Genomic DNA, 18,977 nt, shown 5'->3' on the forward strand with positions numbered 1-18,977 from the left:
TCCTTTCTTTTCTAAGATGGTACATGGTGCTGCAGTCTGGCTGCTGTTGGCTGTGACTGATAAATTAGTTCAGGACACTCGAAATGGTATCAAATGATAGATTGTATTCCAGGTTCAACGGTCTGTTGGAGTAGCAGTGGTGGCAGCCAGCTAATAAAAAACAAAAACTAAGCGCAGCTAGCAACAAGAAAAACAGAGCTCCTGGGTAACTTTGTAGTAAGCTCAGGCATTGCGGTTAGTGTGACTTGGCAAAGGAAACAAATCTGTGTCTATCAGTATAAAAAGCGAAACTCCCACTGATACTTATAAAAGGCAGCAATGCAATGGAGCAAATAAAAACCAATTGTATTGACAATGGGAAGAACCCTCTACTGGCTTTTTCCTTACTCCGTCGTCGTGGAAACTCCCACCCTGCAAACGGCAATCTCCTGTTACCCTAAACTGCGCAGCACTTTCGACCTGTGAACCATGTCCGTGTTTCTTCCAGATTGGGACCCACAAGCTGCTGGCCAGAGCTGATGCAGTTAGCAGTTGATCAGCTCCTCGTTGCTGATTCAAGCCTTTATCTTTTCCTGCTGGATGGATGGGATTGTCCCTCAACAGCTCCTCTCTGTTGACAAGAAACGTGTCTTAGGATTAAATTACCAGTTACCCAGTCTCTCTTGATAGACCTTCATGGGGTTACCTCTGTTACAAACTCCTATTATTTTCAAAATGTATAAGTAAGACTATATAGTCTGAGTTGTGGCTGAAAGACTGAGACACAAAATACTGATTTTTGTAAGAAAAACCCGGAAGCTTCTTTGGAAATAAGTGGAAATAACTATAACCTGTCATGAAGGACCTGTGTGAGCCAGTTGGACTCAGAGCCTGAGAATTTTTTTGTTGTTTTATTTCTTAGCTAATATTATATGTAATGTCTATGTAATATAGTATTAGATGCTACAGTATATACTATAGTATGTACTATTATTACTATAGTATTGTATAGTACTATATACTGTAACCCCATTCGGGCTAGGAGGCGAGAGGAATGAGACTAAGACATGTTGACAGATACATAGCATCAACATAATGAGATAGCGTAATGGAAATGTCTAATTGAAAATCTCATTTGTCCTCACTGCTTAATGATCCTGGAGGCTGGAAGAAACCCATCTTACAGTAGTATGGTCCAGTGGTGACTCAGGAGGTCCTGCAGCACTTCACCTGCATTTCTGCTGTAGTCCTGGTTCAGGAGGGCACACGGAGCAGCAGCATGAAAAGGCGTCTGCTGAAGGAGGAGACCCTCCTGCTTCCAATAAAACATTTATTTCTTTTGCACATAAATCACATAACGTATAGGAGCTTATATTTTTTCAAGAAACAACTGTGGTTGTCATTTCTTTAGCAAGACTGTACTCCATTCCTGCTTCTTCCTCTCAGCTTGTTTGCCGAAGGGTTCTTCTGAATGAGCAGGAGAGGGAAGTGCTTGCAAACAAGGACACGGAGATACCTTGGGAAACAGTGCATGCATGTGTTCCACCCTTGTTGGACTGAAAGTCTGCAGAATGCAGGTGTAAAATAAATAGAAACACAAGTCTGAAACAGAAAAACAAACAGAACTTATTGGAGAAGCAAATATTAATCTTTGTAATACCTTAAAGTATTAAAAGTGTGTCTTCTTGTCTCCCCCTTAGACTGCAAACAGTCAATGAGGGAAGAGGAGGGGACAGTAACTATGAACAGGAGAGGAGCTATCAAGCAAGCCAAAATCCACTATATCAAAAATCATGAATTTATTGCTACCTTCTTTGGACAACCTACGTTTTGCTCTGTCTGCAAAGACTTTGTATGGTAAGAAGGAAACACTAAGCTTCCCCCACCCCCAAGGGCCAAATAACGGCAAACTTCGCTTCAGGTATATTGAGACAGAACATGACATGTAAATTCTTATGTGTCGGGAAATCGAAATTATGTATTTACTAAGAGCATTGTTATACCTAAGAACTATAGTTGTCTCTTTCACATTAAAATGTAGAACTTGAATGTTTTTGCTGCTGAAATAATGGGGAAAAATTCCATCAGCATCAAGTGAGATCTGGCCTGTGATCAACAGCAGCTCTGTCACAAGAGAATGAGATGGGTAGATCTGAGAAAATAATGCTCAAACTTTGCGATGTGAAGCAGCTGATAGCAGAGTAAAGACCCATAGAGAGCAAGAAGCTGGATCCCTTTCATAGAAAGGCCATTTTTGTAGTAAGTCAGATCAGGAGGATTTCCCATGTGATTGCAACCTTGTCTTTTCTGGGTTTCCTTCCTAATTTGGTGGTCTATCAAAACACACTACCTTATCGTCTAAACCTTGCTTTCCTAAGACAGAGGATTCTAAATAGCAGAATTTAGACCAGTTTATTAATTGGAACAAATATTCCCATAGACAAAGGATTGATTGGTTGACATGGTAAAAATAAAAAAAAACCCACCTTTTATTCCAGCAGACGTATGGTTTTTACTTCCTTCTTTATCATTTGTTTTTCAGGGGACTCAACAAGCAGGGATACAAATGTAGGCGTAAGTTGATTTTTACCTTTTTCTTGTACTGCTTTCCACATGAATCTGTAGATGTAATAGTTACTGTTGAAAAATCTTCTGTAAATATGCATGGCACAGTGCATCATCACCATAGGTGGTAGTAGATGTTAAACATCAGTTTTGTATGATAGCCTAAGGCTGTCTAATTATGATTCCTACCTGAGTTTTTAATACCAAGATTTAGACTTAGCTATTCTTCTCATAAGTGCGTAATGCTGTTGAAAAGTTGCACTCATTTATGACAGCAGTTTTTGTGAAACCTTTTCTAAAATGAATTAGAACTATTGAGGGGTTTTACAGCTGAATGGAAAAGCACTTTTGCCTTCGCATACATCTCTGTGCATTACTCCAAACAGTAGGGGAGACGTCAAAGGGTAAAACTCAAAAGCATAATATTGTCCTTCTGTTATCAAATGCTGGTGGCATTGCCTAATGCAGGCAGATTTAATTTAGAAATAGCGTTTATGAGAAAAGAAAATGGGGGGAATCAGCTTAAAAAAGATCATCATCTTGATAGAAAAGAAAGGTTTTGGTGTATACAGTACGATGGAAAGGAGTGTGTTTTTCACATCATGCTCTGAAATGCGAACACCTCATCCCATGTATTTATTATCTGAAGGAATCCTTTTTTTTCTTGTGCATGTCTTGAAGAATGCAATGCTGCTATTCATAAGAAATGTATTGATAAAATCATTGGGAGGTGTACTGGTACTGCAGCCAACAGCAGGGACACAATGGTAAGAGCTGGAACAATATATTTAGAGTGTAATTATGTAATTAAACACTCCTGAACTAACAAAACCTTGTATAGAAAGAGCCAAGTCCCTTTGGGAGGTGCTTGGCTGTACAACCCAAGTTACTGTCTTCTCTTGAAGATTGTATGTAACGTGTAGTGGATGAAACTTTCAAGCAAGAAAAGTAGTTAAAAGCCCTGCAAGGGGGTGGGTAGTACTTGGTAGATTGGTGGGTAGATTCTTTCCCTGCTAGATGAGGGATGTTAAGACTGGGGTATTCAAGATAAAATTGTGGTAGCTTTGTAATATCCGAGCAGTTTTCTGTAAGAAGCTGGACCTGTTTTGGGTAGAGTGCCTCACCCCTCTCCCTGTCCTCAGTTTCAAAAGGAACGTTTCAACATTGACATGCCTCATCGCTTCAAAGTTTACAACTACATGAGCCCTACCTTCTGTGACCACTGCGGCAGCCTGCTCTGGGGGCTGGTCAAACAAGGACTCAAATGTGAAGGTACGGAGGAGGAGGGAGGGCAGCTGGGACCTCGCCGTGCTTTTCCAGTGTAGCCTCTCCCCCTCCGCCCCCCGCTAGAGATTAGCTATTGCTACACACTGCATTTGTATGTGTGTGTTATAGAGACTGGGATTCATCTCACCCATGCGTGTGTTACATAGAACAGGATTCATCTCATCCATGCGTGGTTGAAAAAGCTTTTGAACTAGAGAGAGACAAATAGGCCCTTGGCTCATGTGACAGCTCAGCCAAGGTGAGCTTCTAATGGAGTCAGAAAACACGCTGCGGAGGTGTAATCTTGAGTATAATCAAAACTACTATTTTGGGAATAGCTGAAATTTGGTGAGTTTGACTCAAGGTAGCGCCTGAAACTATATTGAAAGTGTTTAGTGTAAATACAATTTTTATAGTTCTCCCACAAAAAGGCAAGATGATCTTTATTGTAACAGATTTTGAGACTAAAGTAATGATGATTGGAGTTTTTTTCCTTTTGAACAATTTTTGGAGCCTTCATTGAGTTAAAGACTAAAACTGCAATTTTATTAACAATGATAGATCCATGTCCAATCTGGTCTTATAACAAGGTTTCTGAACTGCACAGAGAAACAGCCCTTTTTGTTGTAATGTCGGACAGTATTTTCCTGATGTTTGTATAACCAGCCTTACATTTCTTTTAGAATGTGGGATGAATGTGCATCATAAATGCCAGAAGAAGGTGGCAAACTTATGTGGAATAAACCAGAAGTTGCTAGCTGAAGCTTTAAATCAAGTTAGCCAGGTATGCTTTATTGCCATTTGTCAGATAATTAGTTGTTTTCGGAGCATTTTGGGGTTTTCACTTCATCTTTTCTGTATCACTCTTATGGGGAACTGAGTTTGGAACGGAGGAAATGCAAACAGCTTTCTCTCTTTAATTTGACCCATAAAGAGACTAACAAAGATGTCAATAGCCTAAAGTTGAAATTGGGAGGAAAAAAATCCCACCTAACAAAGAATTTTTAAAAAGGTGTGTGGTTTCCTGAAATCCAGCTTTGTTCTTCTATGGTGCCAAGGTTATTCTCTCCCTTTCTGTTTAATTGTTTAAACAGTGGTATCATAACGCTGAAGTCTGTTTTTCTATGCTTCAACTTTAGAATTCCCCTTGAATGTTAAAATTAAATAAATAAGGAGAAATATACCAGATATTCTCAATTTTTATTAATCTGATATATACACACAGAAAACTCCTCTGGAATTAACACTGGCCCCATAGTTTACATTGTTCATCTCCTGCTGCAGCATGGCTGTCTCTTATGGTCGACTTCTGACTTGCAAATAAAGATTCAGACACCAGCTCTGAAATAGAACAGGAAAATACATCACAAAAGCCAACAGTATTTCCTTTGAGCTGACTGTTCCTAAGCTTTCACAGGATATTTACTTTGAAAACAGTGAGAGCTGTTGTGCCAGCTCTTTCACAACACAGAAAAGCTTGATCTTTTCGCTACTAAAATGTGATCTCAGGGATCTTCTATACATAAAATTTGTTTCCCTATGCTAAAGATGGATGTCAGTATGACAGCGATTCCCATCTCCTCTTTCAAATGAACGTATATCCAAGGGGACATTTTCCTACAGTTTAAATTCTTCCTACTGTGGATTCAAACCATTATATCTTTAATAATTTTGCAACGAACACCACAACATAGATGGTTCAGGAATTTCAATGACTTATTTTCTTGCAGTGAAGGAAGGAAAGCAATTGGCTGATCGGAAGCTGTAAAGAATGTGGCTAAATAGTCTATGAACCAGACTTCTTGAGAAAAGATACATACTAGGAGTTAATAATCAAAAAGAAAAGTGTATACTGTCATCATGTTACATTTAACCGCTATTGTTATAAGTATTTCTAAAGTAATAGTGCAAATATAATTTCAAATGTTCCCCTCCTCCTCAGAAATCTACACGAAGGTCCGATTCTGGATCTGTAGAAAGTGTTGGTATTTATCAAGATTTTGATAAGAAACCTAGAGCTCCAGGAGGAGATACAACAGGTGAGAAAAGCTACACTGTTTTAATTTAGCCATTTACATACCAGACTACACAAACCTACAATTTAAGTAGTTATTCATTCTTGCCTTATGTTAGACAATTATTTTTTTTATAAGCACTGTTAAAAAAAAAAAAAGCATCTATTTCTTTTTACTTTCTCCCAGCCACAAAAAATGCTTACATAACTTTTGACAAATACCTGTAGTTTTCAGTCCATGAGCATACCCACCTTTCTGCAAAATGCTTGCTTTACTCACTGCAGCGCAGTTCCCCATGATGGAACTGGAGGGTGCCTCGCTAACCAGACACGCGTGTACAACACGCTTCCCTCCCTCCTGTAACTGAAATGTCATGCACATTGTTAATTATCTTGATTTGTTCACAAACCATTAGAAACGAGTGACAAGTGCTATGTATTTCAGGATGTAAGTAGCCAAACTACTACTCGAGATTAAATGGCTGAAATAGGTTTAGTAGTACCTGGAATCTATCTCTACAGGCTCAGAGTAAGGTTTTGTGTTTGGGATTTTTTTTAGTTTTTTTTTTTTTCACTATTGCTAAACAGTTCTAGTATTGTATAAGCCTTATTTTTGTAACTGCTAACCTAAGATAATTTATGCAAAAATAACTCCCAACAGTAGAAGTAACTTCTTCCAGATGGAAATCACCAGGCTCAGTAAGAGATAATGGGTGGTTTTGGAGTGGTACAGGATTTTATATATTCATCCATACATGGAACTAACTCTGTTCAAATGCCTGGTAAGAAAATTATTTTGATATTACTTACCACACTTGTTCTGGTTTGCCAGAACAGAGGAAAAAAAAACTTTTGCAAAAGTGGTTTGGTTTAATACTAAGTCAGGGTGCAGCCTCTGTGATTCCTCCCTGGGTTATTGCAGATGCTGGGCAGCTCATGGGGCATACGTGGTATCATCTCATGATTATCGTCAGTGTATTGTTAGTGATCCAGCAGAGCTATGCAGCGGAGGTCAACAAAAAGTACAGTTATTAATTTTAGGATATAATCAGGATTAACCCATATGATCATGCTTCTTGGCCAGCACTGGGCATAAATCAGATCTTTTTATGGCCTGTCTGCTTAGGCTGAGGGACTATCCTGTTCTGCTAACAGAAGATAAATAATTTGTTTACAAGCAGTCCTTGTAAAGTACCTTTTTTCTCCAAATTATGCTCTGTATCTTAGTCATAGGGGAAAGCTAGGGCCTTTGATTTTTATAATGCCTAAGTATTGCTTAAACCCAGCATCAGAAACAATCACAGATTCAATTCAAATCCAACACTATCAAGTATGCTTGAGTAATTTAAACTTTGTTATAAACTGCAGGAGTTGACTCTTATGTTTAGATTCGCCAGTATTCCAGCAGCAGATGCACTGAAAGAGCACGTCAGTACGGAATTCCTAGCGGGGGATCTGAGTCATGCAGTATTTCTGCATATATCGAACTTTAAACTCCCTGTTTCAATTAGCAGATAACAGCGAGTACGATAAACTCTGGGAGGGAAGCACAGCCAAGACAGCGTCGCGAATTGCAAGCAGGAGAAAATTCAACATAGACAGCTTTGTCTTCCATAAAGTACTAGGGAAAGGAAGTTTTGGAAAGGTATGTAACAAACTTATAGAGCTTAAGGTGACTGCCTTGCTTGATCTCTGCAATGTGAGAGGCTGTTTCCATTAACCAGAAAGGTCTTAGAGCCACTTGGGTAGATAATCTTTTAACAGAATTGAATATAGCCATCTTTGTCAAAGACACTAGAAATCCATCGCCTGAATCTTGTCTAAACTCAAAAGTGATTCATAATGCACAACAGTTTTTCAGTTATTTAGTATTGAGGCAGAGGAATTGCCCTTTATGCACCACAGTGGAAAAGGATATTTTACGTTCGTACACTCTGTATAGAAACAGCCTCATAATGCTCCAGTGCAATGGCAGGGGGAGATGTGGGAGAGCAGCATGACCTCCACGGATTCTGTCTCCTGTTGTCTGAGAAACTACAGCTGTAATGAAGGAACAGGCTAAATGTCTTCTGTGTATACACTCACAAGACATTGACAGAAAAACTGCCCTGGAAGCTGCTGTCCCTGTGTTACGTGGTCCTTGAGCCCCATCTCCTCATCTCTATGCCCAGCAGCTTCACCTTCCCAAAGCTCACTCATCTTTCCCATTTAAATGGTTTTTTAATTGTCGTTGCACCTGCTATAAACACCTTTGACTTTCCCTTACTGATACCATCAGCAACAGTCTTTCCTACATGTGCTATAATCGCATCTTTTATTTTTTTTATAGGTTCTGCTTGCTGAGCTGAAAGGGAAGAATGAATTCTTTGCTATCAAAGCTCTGAAAAAAGATGTGGTGCTAATTGATGATGATGTGGAATGTACCATGGTGGAAAAGCGCGTCCTTGCACTTGCATGGGAAAATCCATTTCTCACACATCTTTACTGCACGTTTCAGACAAAGGTAAGAAAAAGCCCAATGCCGACAGCAACGCAACAGATGTAGCCTTTTAATGGATGCTGTTACCAGCAGTCAACTGAAAGTAACTTAGTGATGTGAGAATTAAATTTCCTTTTCTTGTGCTCTGTGCAGTAGTTCACAGGCCTTGTGGAAAGTAAATATGAGTATGACCACACATACGTTGAAGAGAACAGAATGGGATCAGAAAAACATCTATGCAATCTGGAATAAGAGGCAGTTTAATTAAAATCCTTGATCTTAGCTTTACCCTCAGTGAGGGGAAAAAAGATGACTGTCACAGGTAGAAGTCAGTAATTCTATTTAAATGTATATTTTTATTAAGTCTAGAAACCCACAGAATACAAGATCAGCTATTTAGCTTTACAATACAAGACCAGGCTACTCAAATCTGTAGGAGCCTCATACACTCTTAGGGGTGCATGAAATAGAGAAATACTTCGGGAGAGGACAAAAGTGGGTGCTTGGTCCCCAGCAGCCACATCACGACTTCATAGGTGGTTGCAGCAGCATCAGTAATTTTTCCATTCTCTGGTTATTTGCAAACAGGATCATCTGTTCTTTGTTATGGAGTTCCTGAATGGGGGAGACTTGATGTTCCACATACAAGACAAGGGGCGTTTTGATCTCTACAGAGCAACGTAAGTCCACAACCCTTCAGTCCTTATCTCCACGAATGATTTTAGTCTCTGTGGTTTTACTGCTTCTAGTTCTGCACCGCTTGCCTGCAGTCTTTTACTCAAGTTTCAGTGGCTGATGATTGAAAAGGTATTTCTAGGCACTGGTTTAATACCATGAAGAAGCTCACTTAATGATGTGTGGAGTTAGGTTTTCTTAATTTACATAGCACTGTGATGTTTTACTTTATGGGATGCTTGTACCTAGAGATGCTAAGTAAACTGCACCATGAGCCAGCAATGAAAAGCAAAACGTGCAGCTTCAGTGTCCCTTAGGACAGCATTTGAATGGAAAAATTGGAAGACAGCATGAGAAAAAAAAAAAACCAACACTTACATTACTTCCTAGTATTGCTAAGTTGACATGATAGTACAGAAGGATAACGTGCACATTCCACAAGATACTAATAAAATGGGTAAGTACTTTGTTTAGCAAGTGCAGTTGGGTCAGTTACCTATGGCTTAAAGATCACTAGAGCTGAAGACTTAAAAGATGAAAAAATGTTGTATTATTGTTACTTTACCTATCATAACTTTTTAGTTTTAGGTCAGTTTCTACCTCTCTCACCCAAAAGCATGAGGGTTTTAATTGTACCATTGAATGGGTGCATGCAAGACCTTAAAAGTAACAGCGCAGGGTCGTGCATCTACCTGTAAGCACCAGTGCTATTGTATAACTAGACTGGAAAATTACTTCTGTTACTGCGCACTGTACTAAGGAACACTGACTGGATGGGATCAGATCAAGGGGTCTGGCATAAATAGTGGCTGGTAGCAGCCAGCTTTATAGGTCAGGGCGAGCTCCCTTCCCACTCTCCCCAGCAAAAACCTGCAGAAAAGCCCCTCCAGCTTACCTGTATTCCAGCAAACATCTGTGCATCTGGCAGCCTCTCCTGGCATCCTGTGTACCTGTTTCTGAAGTTTTGGGTCAACATGCATTCTGCTATACAGAAATGGAAATAGTTTTGTGTTTGTTCAGTTAAAAAAAAAAAAAAAAGAAAAGCTTTTGGGAGCAGGGGGAAGCATTCTTTTAGCATTTTCCTTCATATCCTCTAGATTATCACCTCCTTTTTTGAGGAGAATGCCCCCTGAAGCGATGCTACTTCTCAGTCTGTCTGCTGCAAGTGGGCAGGCACAGAGGGAGATAGGTGAGGTCCATTTCTGATTTAGCCATTAGTGCCCAGTCCCTCCTAAAGCAATCCTGTGAGTACTGAGCTCCCACTAGTTGTCTTTCAAAAGGCATGTGCATATCACTAAAAACACGCAAAGACTATTAAAGAGTAGCAAAGGGACAGTGTTCCCTAATGGACGTGGAGTGCAGCATTAAGGCAAGTTGCTGTCGTGGCCCCTCTGCTGTTTGGCATGAGATACTACAGATGTGTGGTGAAGGGATTAACTTGCAGATTACAGCATCCGGCTGTATAAATACAGGTACATTAGTATTTAAAGAAGAGTACAGTACTTCTCACTCCATGAAGAGACGCATACGGCAGCTCTTTTGGCCAGCTGCATTGACTATGTTTTAACTGAGCAAGACAGATGAAAAGATGTTTTGGTCTTTTCAGGTTTTATGGAGCTGAAATTTTATGTGGGCTACAGTTTCTTCACAGGAAAGGCATTATTTATAGGTGAGTACCAACTAGCTGCAGTGTGGGACCTGTGAATTGTCTTAGCACTTCATGCATCTTTGAATTACTGATTGATGTAACCAGTAAAAGCTGTCTGTCAGCGATCTGATGTAATTCCAAGGGCATTAACATGCCTGAGATGAATCTGTATCTGTGTGTCTTTTCCTTGGCAACCAGAATGATGGAATGTTATTTATGTTACACAAAAGCGCTTTTGTTTCAGTTAAACACTGCCTTCAAATCATGAGTCTATTTAGCTTGGAGGGAAGGGAGAGGGTCCTTGAGGCTATCAATTCCTACCCGCCTTGTGAAAATCACTGAGGTGAAAGTCATCTGCTTTTGCCTTCCATATGAAACCACAGTATTGATGCTTCTGCCTCACCAGGTTGAAACATCAGGGGCCAGATCCTGATCAGCTGCTTCCTACTGTAAATAATACCCATGCTACAAGAGAGCAGAAGTTTGGTGGGTTTTTTTTTAATGTAGTTTTTCTCTCAATTTCCTTTCTCCAGCCTTTTCACCCCACCCCCAGCTCTAAAGCACTGTTCGGTAACTACTTGCTCAGGTAGCTCTTACCTCTGTTAACACACAGGTACGAAGGGTAACAACGGCTGCATGCTTAAGAGCAAGTTACACAAGGTAACTTAGGTAAATGTGCCCCAAACATCTGGTATTGTCCATCTCCCTTTATAAAAACAGGAAACATCTGTTGGAGCATCCATCCTTTAAAGCAATTTTTCTGAAGTTCAAAACTAGTATTTCACAAAAAGTGTTTGTAAAGAGGATGAACATTAGAGGAATCCTCCTTGGTGAAGGAGGAGGATTCTTACAAGCCTGTCTGCCTCTCAGAGAAGACAGCCATAACCCAGGAAGGTACTTAATGTACCCAACTGCATTCCCACTGCCTCCTGCGGGTTTTTGTACAGGCTCCAGGATATATTGTCATTGGCACGAAATCCTTCGATCCCAGATTTTCTAGAGCATTTTTAGGCTTGCTGTTAAATTTCCCTACATTAAATTAGAATGTTCCTGGAGGGGGATTTCCTAGTATGAAATATTTTCAGCGCAACAGTACAATTTCCCAACAAGACACCAGCAAAACCAAAGGTACTTTTTTCCCCGCATCTCACACAGGATGTTTACCGGTATAATCACAGAACTTGACTGGAGCAGTTTAGGTAGGCATTGCATCTAAGTGCACATCCATACAAAAGATTTTAGAACTTGTTGTAGCTAGGTAAGTGCAGTGCCCTAAGTTACCATGAGTATTCCCCATCTCAAATATATTCAGTTTACTCAGGTGAACAGCAGCTGATGTCCAAACATGGAAGGAGTTATGGTGCGTTGCGTTAGATCAGGGACTCTTGGTTCGAGCTGCAGCTCACCGCCTGAGCAGTGTAAGTAGCTGATACTGGGAACTTAAGTTACCGAGGAGAGAAGACTGCCCTGTTCTCATGTAAAATTATCTGCTCTATTCAAGTCTTTCTTGGTAAGCAGAAGGGCTGTGCAGTTTCTCTTCAGCCTGCCTTCCTTGGTATGTGCTTTTGCAGCCAGATGGACAAAAAATGCATCACAGCCAAAGGGAGGGAATGTAGCTTTTGGAAACTGCTGTTAAAAAGCTCTTACTTGATTGAATAGTGTTATTCTGGAGAGAGACATGAATAGGACACTTCACAGACCGTGGCCACAACACATGAACGCCCTTGTGCTGTAACTAGGAACAAGTCACAGGTAGTATTAAAAGTTGGGCAGGCTTCAAACATTCACGCTCCTGCCAAAGGCTCCAAGAATCCAACAATCCTTCTTTTGAGCTATGGAGTTGGTGCAGCACTGCTATGTGAGCTGGTGGGGCATTAACTCACGCCTCCTTCCAGAAGGAACAAAAGCACTGGGTGTGCTTTTGGAACTGTAAGCAAATGTTGAGGATTATAAGGTCACACACTATATATACACCTCAGCTTCTTATTTACTCTGACAAGAGAGAATTCCTCCCTTCTCCCTACTGCCTTCAAAGTACAAAAGTACTATTTTGTATGTATTGTGTTGATTGATGATTATTTTCTTGAAAAGCCTCATTGTGTGATGTAGGGTAGGTGTTTATCAGTGAAGAAACTGCATGCATCTGAATACAAAAATGACTCACTTGTCCTTAAAACATAACTTTTTTTTTTGTTTTTTAAACACTTTTTGCAGAGACCTAAAACTGGACAATGTGATGCTTGATAAAGAAGGCCACATCAAAATAGCTGATTTTGGAATGTGCAAAGAAAATGTTGTTGGCGAGAACAAGGCAAGCACCTTCTGCGGGACCCCAGACTACATCGCTCCTGAGGTGAGTATGCCACTGCCACATACTGCAGGGATGGATTTAGTACACTGATGTTAGAATGGCCGTTGTGATTAATCATCCCTTTGTAGACTAATAAATAGTTCAGAAACATAAAAGTCTAGGACAGAAAAAAAAAAAACATTAAATCTGAGTTCTCTGTAGAAGGTACTTGAGATTTGTAAATGTTCTATAGCTGCAAGTTTAAAAAAACATGGTTTTGTAATGTTAAAATGTTCAGGTTTTGAACAACTAGTTTTCCCTTGTGCCCATGCAAACAACCAAAATTCAAGGCAAAAGCAGCTTCTAAGGGGAATCTCACGAAGTTAAATTCCCTGTGTTATAGCTGGGTTTTCATCTGATTGGCAAGGTAGTCCAAATAAGGTAGTTAGCTTTTAAAGCTGTAAATGATGTCAAGGTCTGTTTGGTAGTAATCTACTTGTCATTGCTACTTGCTTCTCCCTTCATCCTGTAAAGAAACTAGAGATGTTTTCCAAGTACATGGTTATTTAAAGTTAATGGAGAAAATTTCTGAATGAGAGCAAAGACCCGTCCACTGAGCTGTCCACATTTCCACAAACAGCAGCCAAGGATACGACTACAGATGAGCATCAGTGTCAACCACTTGTCAGATAGCTGGATTTTTTTTCCCCCTAAATACCCTAAAGATTCTCTCTTAAAATCCCTCTTCTGTTTTTTGGTATATGTTGCTGCCTTTTACTAATTACTTGTATTTCTTCCTCTGCATTTCTTCTGTGGAACAAGATCCTGCAAGGTTTGCGGTACACGTTCTCTGTGGACTGGTGGTCATTTGGGGTCCTGCTGTATGAGATGCTTATTGGACAATCCCCTTTCCATGGGGATGACGAAGATGAATTGTTTGAGTCAATCCGAGTGGACACCCCTCACTACCCACGCTGGATTACCAAGGAATCAAAAGATATATTAGAAAAGGTAGGACTGATGATCAGCGAGTGAGTCACAGTACTGTATTTGTCCAGGGAGGGACAAATCTAGGCTTTTAAAAGGAACTGTTTATGAGCAAGCAAATTACTTTTACAAAGGGAAAGCCAGGTCAGATTAATTACTAATGGTCTGTTTACTGTTAGCAACTTTTGTTCTTCTAGCAGCATACCCATTATTCTTCCACTGCCACCTGCCTTTTGAGCAGACGTAAGGCTTTACTGGGTTATCTTCTCTTGCAGCTATTTGAAAGGGATCCAACAAGACGACTTGGGGTCACTGGGAATATCAGAGACCATCCTTTCTTCAAAACCATCAACTGGACGGCGCTAGAGAAGAGGGAAGTGGACCCTCCTTTCAGGCCGAAAGTGGTACGTGGGTTATTCTTTGTTCTGTAGCAGTACTGCAAATGTCAGCCTAGGGGTAAGGGGTGATTTCTCTAACTTGCTCAAACTATCCTACTGCAAGTTTCTCCTCACATTTTATAAATCGGATAGTTACATATCTCAAATGGCATTGTTCTTGGATGGTTCAGTTATTAAAAGGTGCGCTACATTCCTCTGACTGCACTGAAGTCTTCCTATTAAAACTGTCTTCCTATACTCTCTCAAGGAGCTTCTTTACTAATATAATCTTCAGGAAAATCAATTAATAGTTCTGATATCCATTCTCCTTGATGTTAGAAATGTTGATAGTTTCTTGCGTTTTTCTTCTGTAATGCCACGTGGGAGAAGGACCAATAACTTGAGGCTACTCAGCTAGTAGCTGCCTGCAGGCATTCTGTACAAGCATTAAACATGTGCTGTTTCAAACTCATCTGAGAGTCTCCGAGTGGGCAAAAAGATGCATTCTCTACACTACTGAACTTAGAACTATTTGTAATGTACATGCCTGATGTTACCTGAAAAAACATCTAAAGAACAGACCGTATGTTACTTATAGTCTGTACCACTGTGGGATGCTGCTGCTTCATCTCACCTGGTTAAAAATCCAAACCAGTTTTCCTCCACCCTGTTCCTGGTACAGATAAAATGATCTGGAGGTAACACAGCCTCTTTAAAATGTACTTACGTACTTGATGGAGCAGAGTTGTCCCGTTCAAGAACAGAAGGCTTCATGTTGCATGTTCCCATAGAAACGCACTCTGGAAATGTGCGGATCCTACAAACAGTAACCTTGGGAGGTTCAGAGTGTAAAACATGGTCTTCAGTAACATGAATTTTTATGAAACATGCACAAACATTTTATCCAGACACAAAGCAGCTGCAATAGGGCATCGCTTTTTTCTCTGAACAAGTACAGACCATAAAATGCTTTCAGGACTTTAAAAATTTTGGTTAATGGCAAGAAATGTTGGGCTTAAATGTAAGCGTGTGCTGCATTGCTTTTGCCAATAGAGAATCTTTGGGTAATTCTGTGAAATGTTATCACAAATCCAGGTGGTGGTTCTCCAAAGTGACCTGGTGCTATTTGTTTTCAACTAACAACAAGCAATTGCCCAGTTGTAATCTTACAGTGTTGTTAAAGTAGGCAAAAAAGAGATTTTTCTCTAAAGGCAGGGGAGCAGGGAGGGAGCTCAAGAAATAACTTCCTAACCTTTTGTATTTAAGCAGTTTGGTCTGGAAGAAAGTACAAAGTTTGTCTCAAACTATCTTCCCTCTCTGTTTAACACAGAAGTCAGCAAGCGACTACAACAACTTTGACAGAGAATTTCTGAGTGAGAAGCCAAAATTGTCTTACAGCGACAAAAACCTGATCGAGTCCATGGATCAGTCTGCATTTGATGGATTTTCTTTTATTAACCCTAAATTTGAACAGATCTTAGACAAGTAAGTCTCTGAACAGAGTCGGACTTTGAAGCAGGGTTAAATGTTATAAACAGAAACCTCCCAAGCACTCAGTGTTACGCATTCCAACGATGTTGTCGATACTTCAGAATAATACCCAGTAGTGTGATAAATCATGTCCAACTGCTGATTTATTGGCAGTGTTCTTTTATGCATGGTTGGGTTTAAGGTATGTGAATCATGTGCATTATTTTCTCTATTTGGGAAAATGTAAATTCTGTTTGGTACTTGAATGTAGTTATATAATATATGCTGTATATTTTGCTCGAGAGAAGACATTGGGGAACAGAAGATGTCTTTTTAAAAAGTGTTTGAGCCCTTGTTTCTTTTATTTGTCTTCAATTAAACGAAAGTTACATTAAACTTTCATTCATGGCTTTATGATTGTTTTCCAGAAATATGCAATTAAAATCCAGTTGTCTTTAAACTACAGTAAAAAAAAAAATAGTAATTTGTAAGCCCTGATCACTTACAAAAATAACACAAATATTTTAGGAGAATTAACCAAAACGAAGAATTAGGCAAAAGCAGACATTCATAGTGGAACACTGGCTGTGGTGGGAAACAGCTCCGTGCCACGCTTACTACTTTTTTATAAAGCCTGTCTCTCACTCAGCAGTCAGTGCCAAGCAGAGGCAGGCTTCACTGATCACGCCGAATATTTATTCTGAGGCAGTATGAGCGTAAGACAGCGAGGCCCAAGTATCCCGCAGCAGCCACAGCGTACTGCCTGGGAACACCAGCTTCCCCTGTTCAGCGCCACTTCCTATTAATAAAAATATGGCACAAGATCACAGCAGCTTACCGGGAGAAAGGCGTCAGGTAACGACTCTGTGGAGCCTTCGTGCCACTCGCCTCGTCTGCTGGAGAGGAAGCACCTTGCTTAACTGCCAAGCACAAAATCCTTCTTCCAGTTTTATTTGCTTGTTTTTAATTCAGCAGCTGTGGCTCCTTCTACTTGCTGCAAAAAGGGCACAAAACTACATCCTGCTTTGTTGCAATCCCTACTTCTGAATTCTGATTTTTAACCATTAACGAGAATGAAAAACTAATGGAATTACTGCAAAGCTGTTTCCAAAACTCTTCCCCTTGCAGTCAGCTCGTAAAATACGGAATGAAGCAAGGTCCCTTGCTTCTTAGAAGCTTTCTATATCTTGTAACACTATTGCAAACAATTGAATTTTCTCAACCACTGAGCAGGTGGAAAAAAATAATATACTGGTGAGTATCAGTATGTTCAACAGTTATACAAGGCTACAGACCTCTTAGGAGCACCCTGTAGCTCCTGGGTAGTTTCAGACTGTTAACCCTGCTGAAAGAGCAAGAGAAAGCCATCACCCACCCACCCCGCCTCACCTCCCCAATAAGACTTTGTAGAGACTCAAAAAAATACAGTGCTGCCTTTGTTTTAATTCTAAAGAACAGCTCTAGCTTATTGTTGTAATTCAAGTAATGCCAGCAAGGCTTGGATGTCATCTAAGCGTACAGTAGATTGAGGCTGGAACAGTCAGAACGCCGTTGGTATTTCCAAACAGATGGGGCTTGCCTCGTTACCAACCGCACGCACTTACGCAAACCCCCTCAGAGGGGGAACAAACCCTACGCTGCAAACTGCTGCCAGGGAGAGCAACAAACTTGGTTTTTTCCCCTTCCCATAACCTGCTAAGTCATTTCTGCTTTGCCATTTTTCACTAGAAGGTTATTCTGCTTTCAAAGGTGAGTGCTGGATGCTTGTACCCAAGCAGAGAGTTACAAATGTGGTTGCCAGCAGCACTGGCATTTGCACAGCAAGAAGCTGTAATGAATTACAAGAACTAGTAGTTGCTGCTTGTGGGAATGTTTGCTCACTACACTTACCTGCTTCACTCTGGAGTAACGGGTGCCAAACCTGCTCAGGAGGGACCCTGGTCTTCACACAGCAACTCTTCCAGCGGGCATTTGACTGGCTTACCTGGAGCATCTCCTGCTGCCACCAGCGCACCTTCTGACAGCCTGACTGCACTTGCAACGCCTGGGGCAGAGACGTCTTTCCTCTGCGGAGCAGTTACTATATTCCTCCTCAGCAGCAGCGCCGTACTGTTTAGCCATGGGCGTTATGTTAACTGTGCCACCTGAGCGGGAAGCGCCCTGCCACAGGCCTTAGCTCATCACAGCAACCAGAAACGAAAGCTCCGCCGGTCGTACAGCTTCGGGGATCTCCGCGGAACTGCTGTGCCCGAGGGCTGCCTGGCGGACAGCAAACGGATGGGTTTGCTCAAGCACCGCGGTCTGGGCCACCCTCGCACTACGGGGAGACGGAGGTATTGAAGAATTTTGTCCAGAAAGCAGCCTAAAAGCTCCAAACCAAACAAAATTACCTCCCACGCAAACATAAATACACAGTGGAGTTAAAAACACTCCTTCCACCTAGGAGAGAAGACACAAGTGGTTACCGCCCAAGAGCATACAGTGATCAACAAGACATGAAAATTTGAGTACATAATTCTAAACCGCAAAGTAGTAATTAATTTTGTCCTTATCCTTCAGAATGACAAGTACCCCTGCAAATTTAGTGCCACATGCAAATTTGTACTAGAAGGCAGCACTTTCCTGCTGGTTTTCAGCTTCCTCAATAAAGCAGCAGCCCATGACAATTTGGAAGACAACAAAAGCGCCATGTAGCTTTGAGAGTGTGGATCAGATCTTAAAACACCAATGATCAGGTAAAAGTAATAGTCTTACCTTTCTCCTCCATTGCGTGCAAATCTTGACGTGTATTTATTTAATCAATTCTTCCAACTTCTTCCTCAGTAACTGAGTTTGTTACTTAAATTATAATTATTTGTCAGAGCAAAGCAACCAATGGGGTAAATTAACTTAATTCTGACGCTTATGTATAAGCTCTCTTAACCAAGCTGCAATTCCTACGCTTCGGCAAGCTGTGGAAACCTGCTGACCTGCAGGAACACTCACCTGGCACTTCAGCTACTGTCAATGGGCACGGAAAGAAACACACATCAGCACACGTTGTAGCATTCGATCTTTATTACTTGGTCAAATGACTACATGTGTCTGAAAGAGTACGACGACGGCCAACACTGTAAGAAAAGACAGTTTAATCCCATTTGAGAGACCGCATCTGAGCTAGCAAGTGCATTAACAGTCAGAAGGCAGTAAAATAAACATGGGTACAAATATACAAGGTCAGGACGAGG

At 40.7% G+C, this 18,977-nt stretch overlaps 1 protein-coding gene across 1 annotated transcript in view; it reads left to right on the forward strand.

Moving 5' to 3' along the window:
* The window catches only part of PRKCD (protein kinase C delta), a 67,772-nt gene extending 51,620 nt beyond the window's left edge, over window positions 1-16,152 (forward strand). Inside the window, exons 6-19 of the mRNA XM_050904682.1 lie at window positions 1,680-1,836; window positions 2,522-2,553; window positions 3,226-3,311; window positions 3,687-3,816; window positions 4,494-4,594; window positions 5,753-5,849; window positions 7,339-7,469; window positions 8,154-8,327; window positions 8,892-8,983; window positions 10,585-10,647; window positions 12,841-12,979; window positions 13,739-13,927; window positions 14,179-14,307; window positions 15,611-16,152. Of these exons, the coding sequence (XP_050760639.1) occupies window positions 1,680-1,836; window positions 2,522-2,553; window positions 3,226-3,311; window positions 3,687-3,816; window positions 4,494-4,594; window positions 5,753-5,849; window positions 7,339-7,469; window positions 8,154-8,327; window positions 8,892-8,983; window positions 10,585-10,647; window positions 12,841-12,979; window positions 13,739-13,927; window positions 14,179-14,307; window positions 15,611-15,769 (1,679 nt within the window). The 3' untranslated portion in view covers window positions 15,770-16,152. The remainder of the gene's footprint in view (window positions 1-1,679; window positions 1,837-2,521; window positions 2,554-3,225; window positions 3,312-3,686; window positions 3,817-4,493; window positions 4,595-5,752; window positions 5,850-7,338; window positions 7,470-8,153; window positions 8,328-8,891; window positions 8,984-10,584; window positions 10,648-12,840; window positions 12,980-13,738; window positions 13,928-14,178; window positions 14,308-15,610) is intronic.
* Window positions 16,153-18,977: the final 2,825 nt, after the last annotated feature.

Source organism: Gymnogyps californianus, chromosome 13 (assembly GCF_018139145.2).
Source record: "Gymnogyps californianus isolate 813 chromosome 13, ASM1813914v2, whole genome shotgun sequence".
Taxonomy (NCBI): domain Eukaryota; kingdom Metazoa; phylum Chordata; class Aves; order Accipitriformes; family Cathartidae; genus Gymnogyps; species Gymnogyps californianus.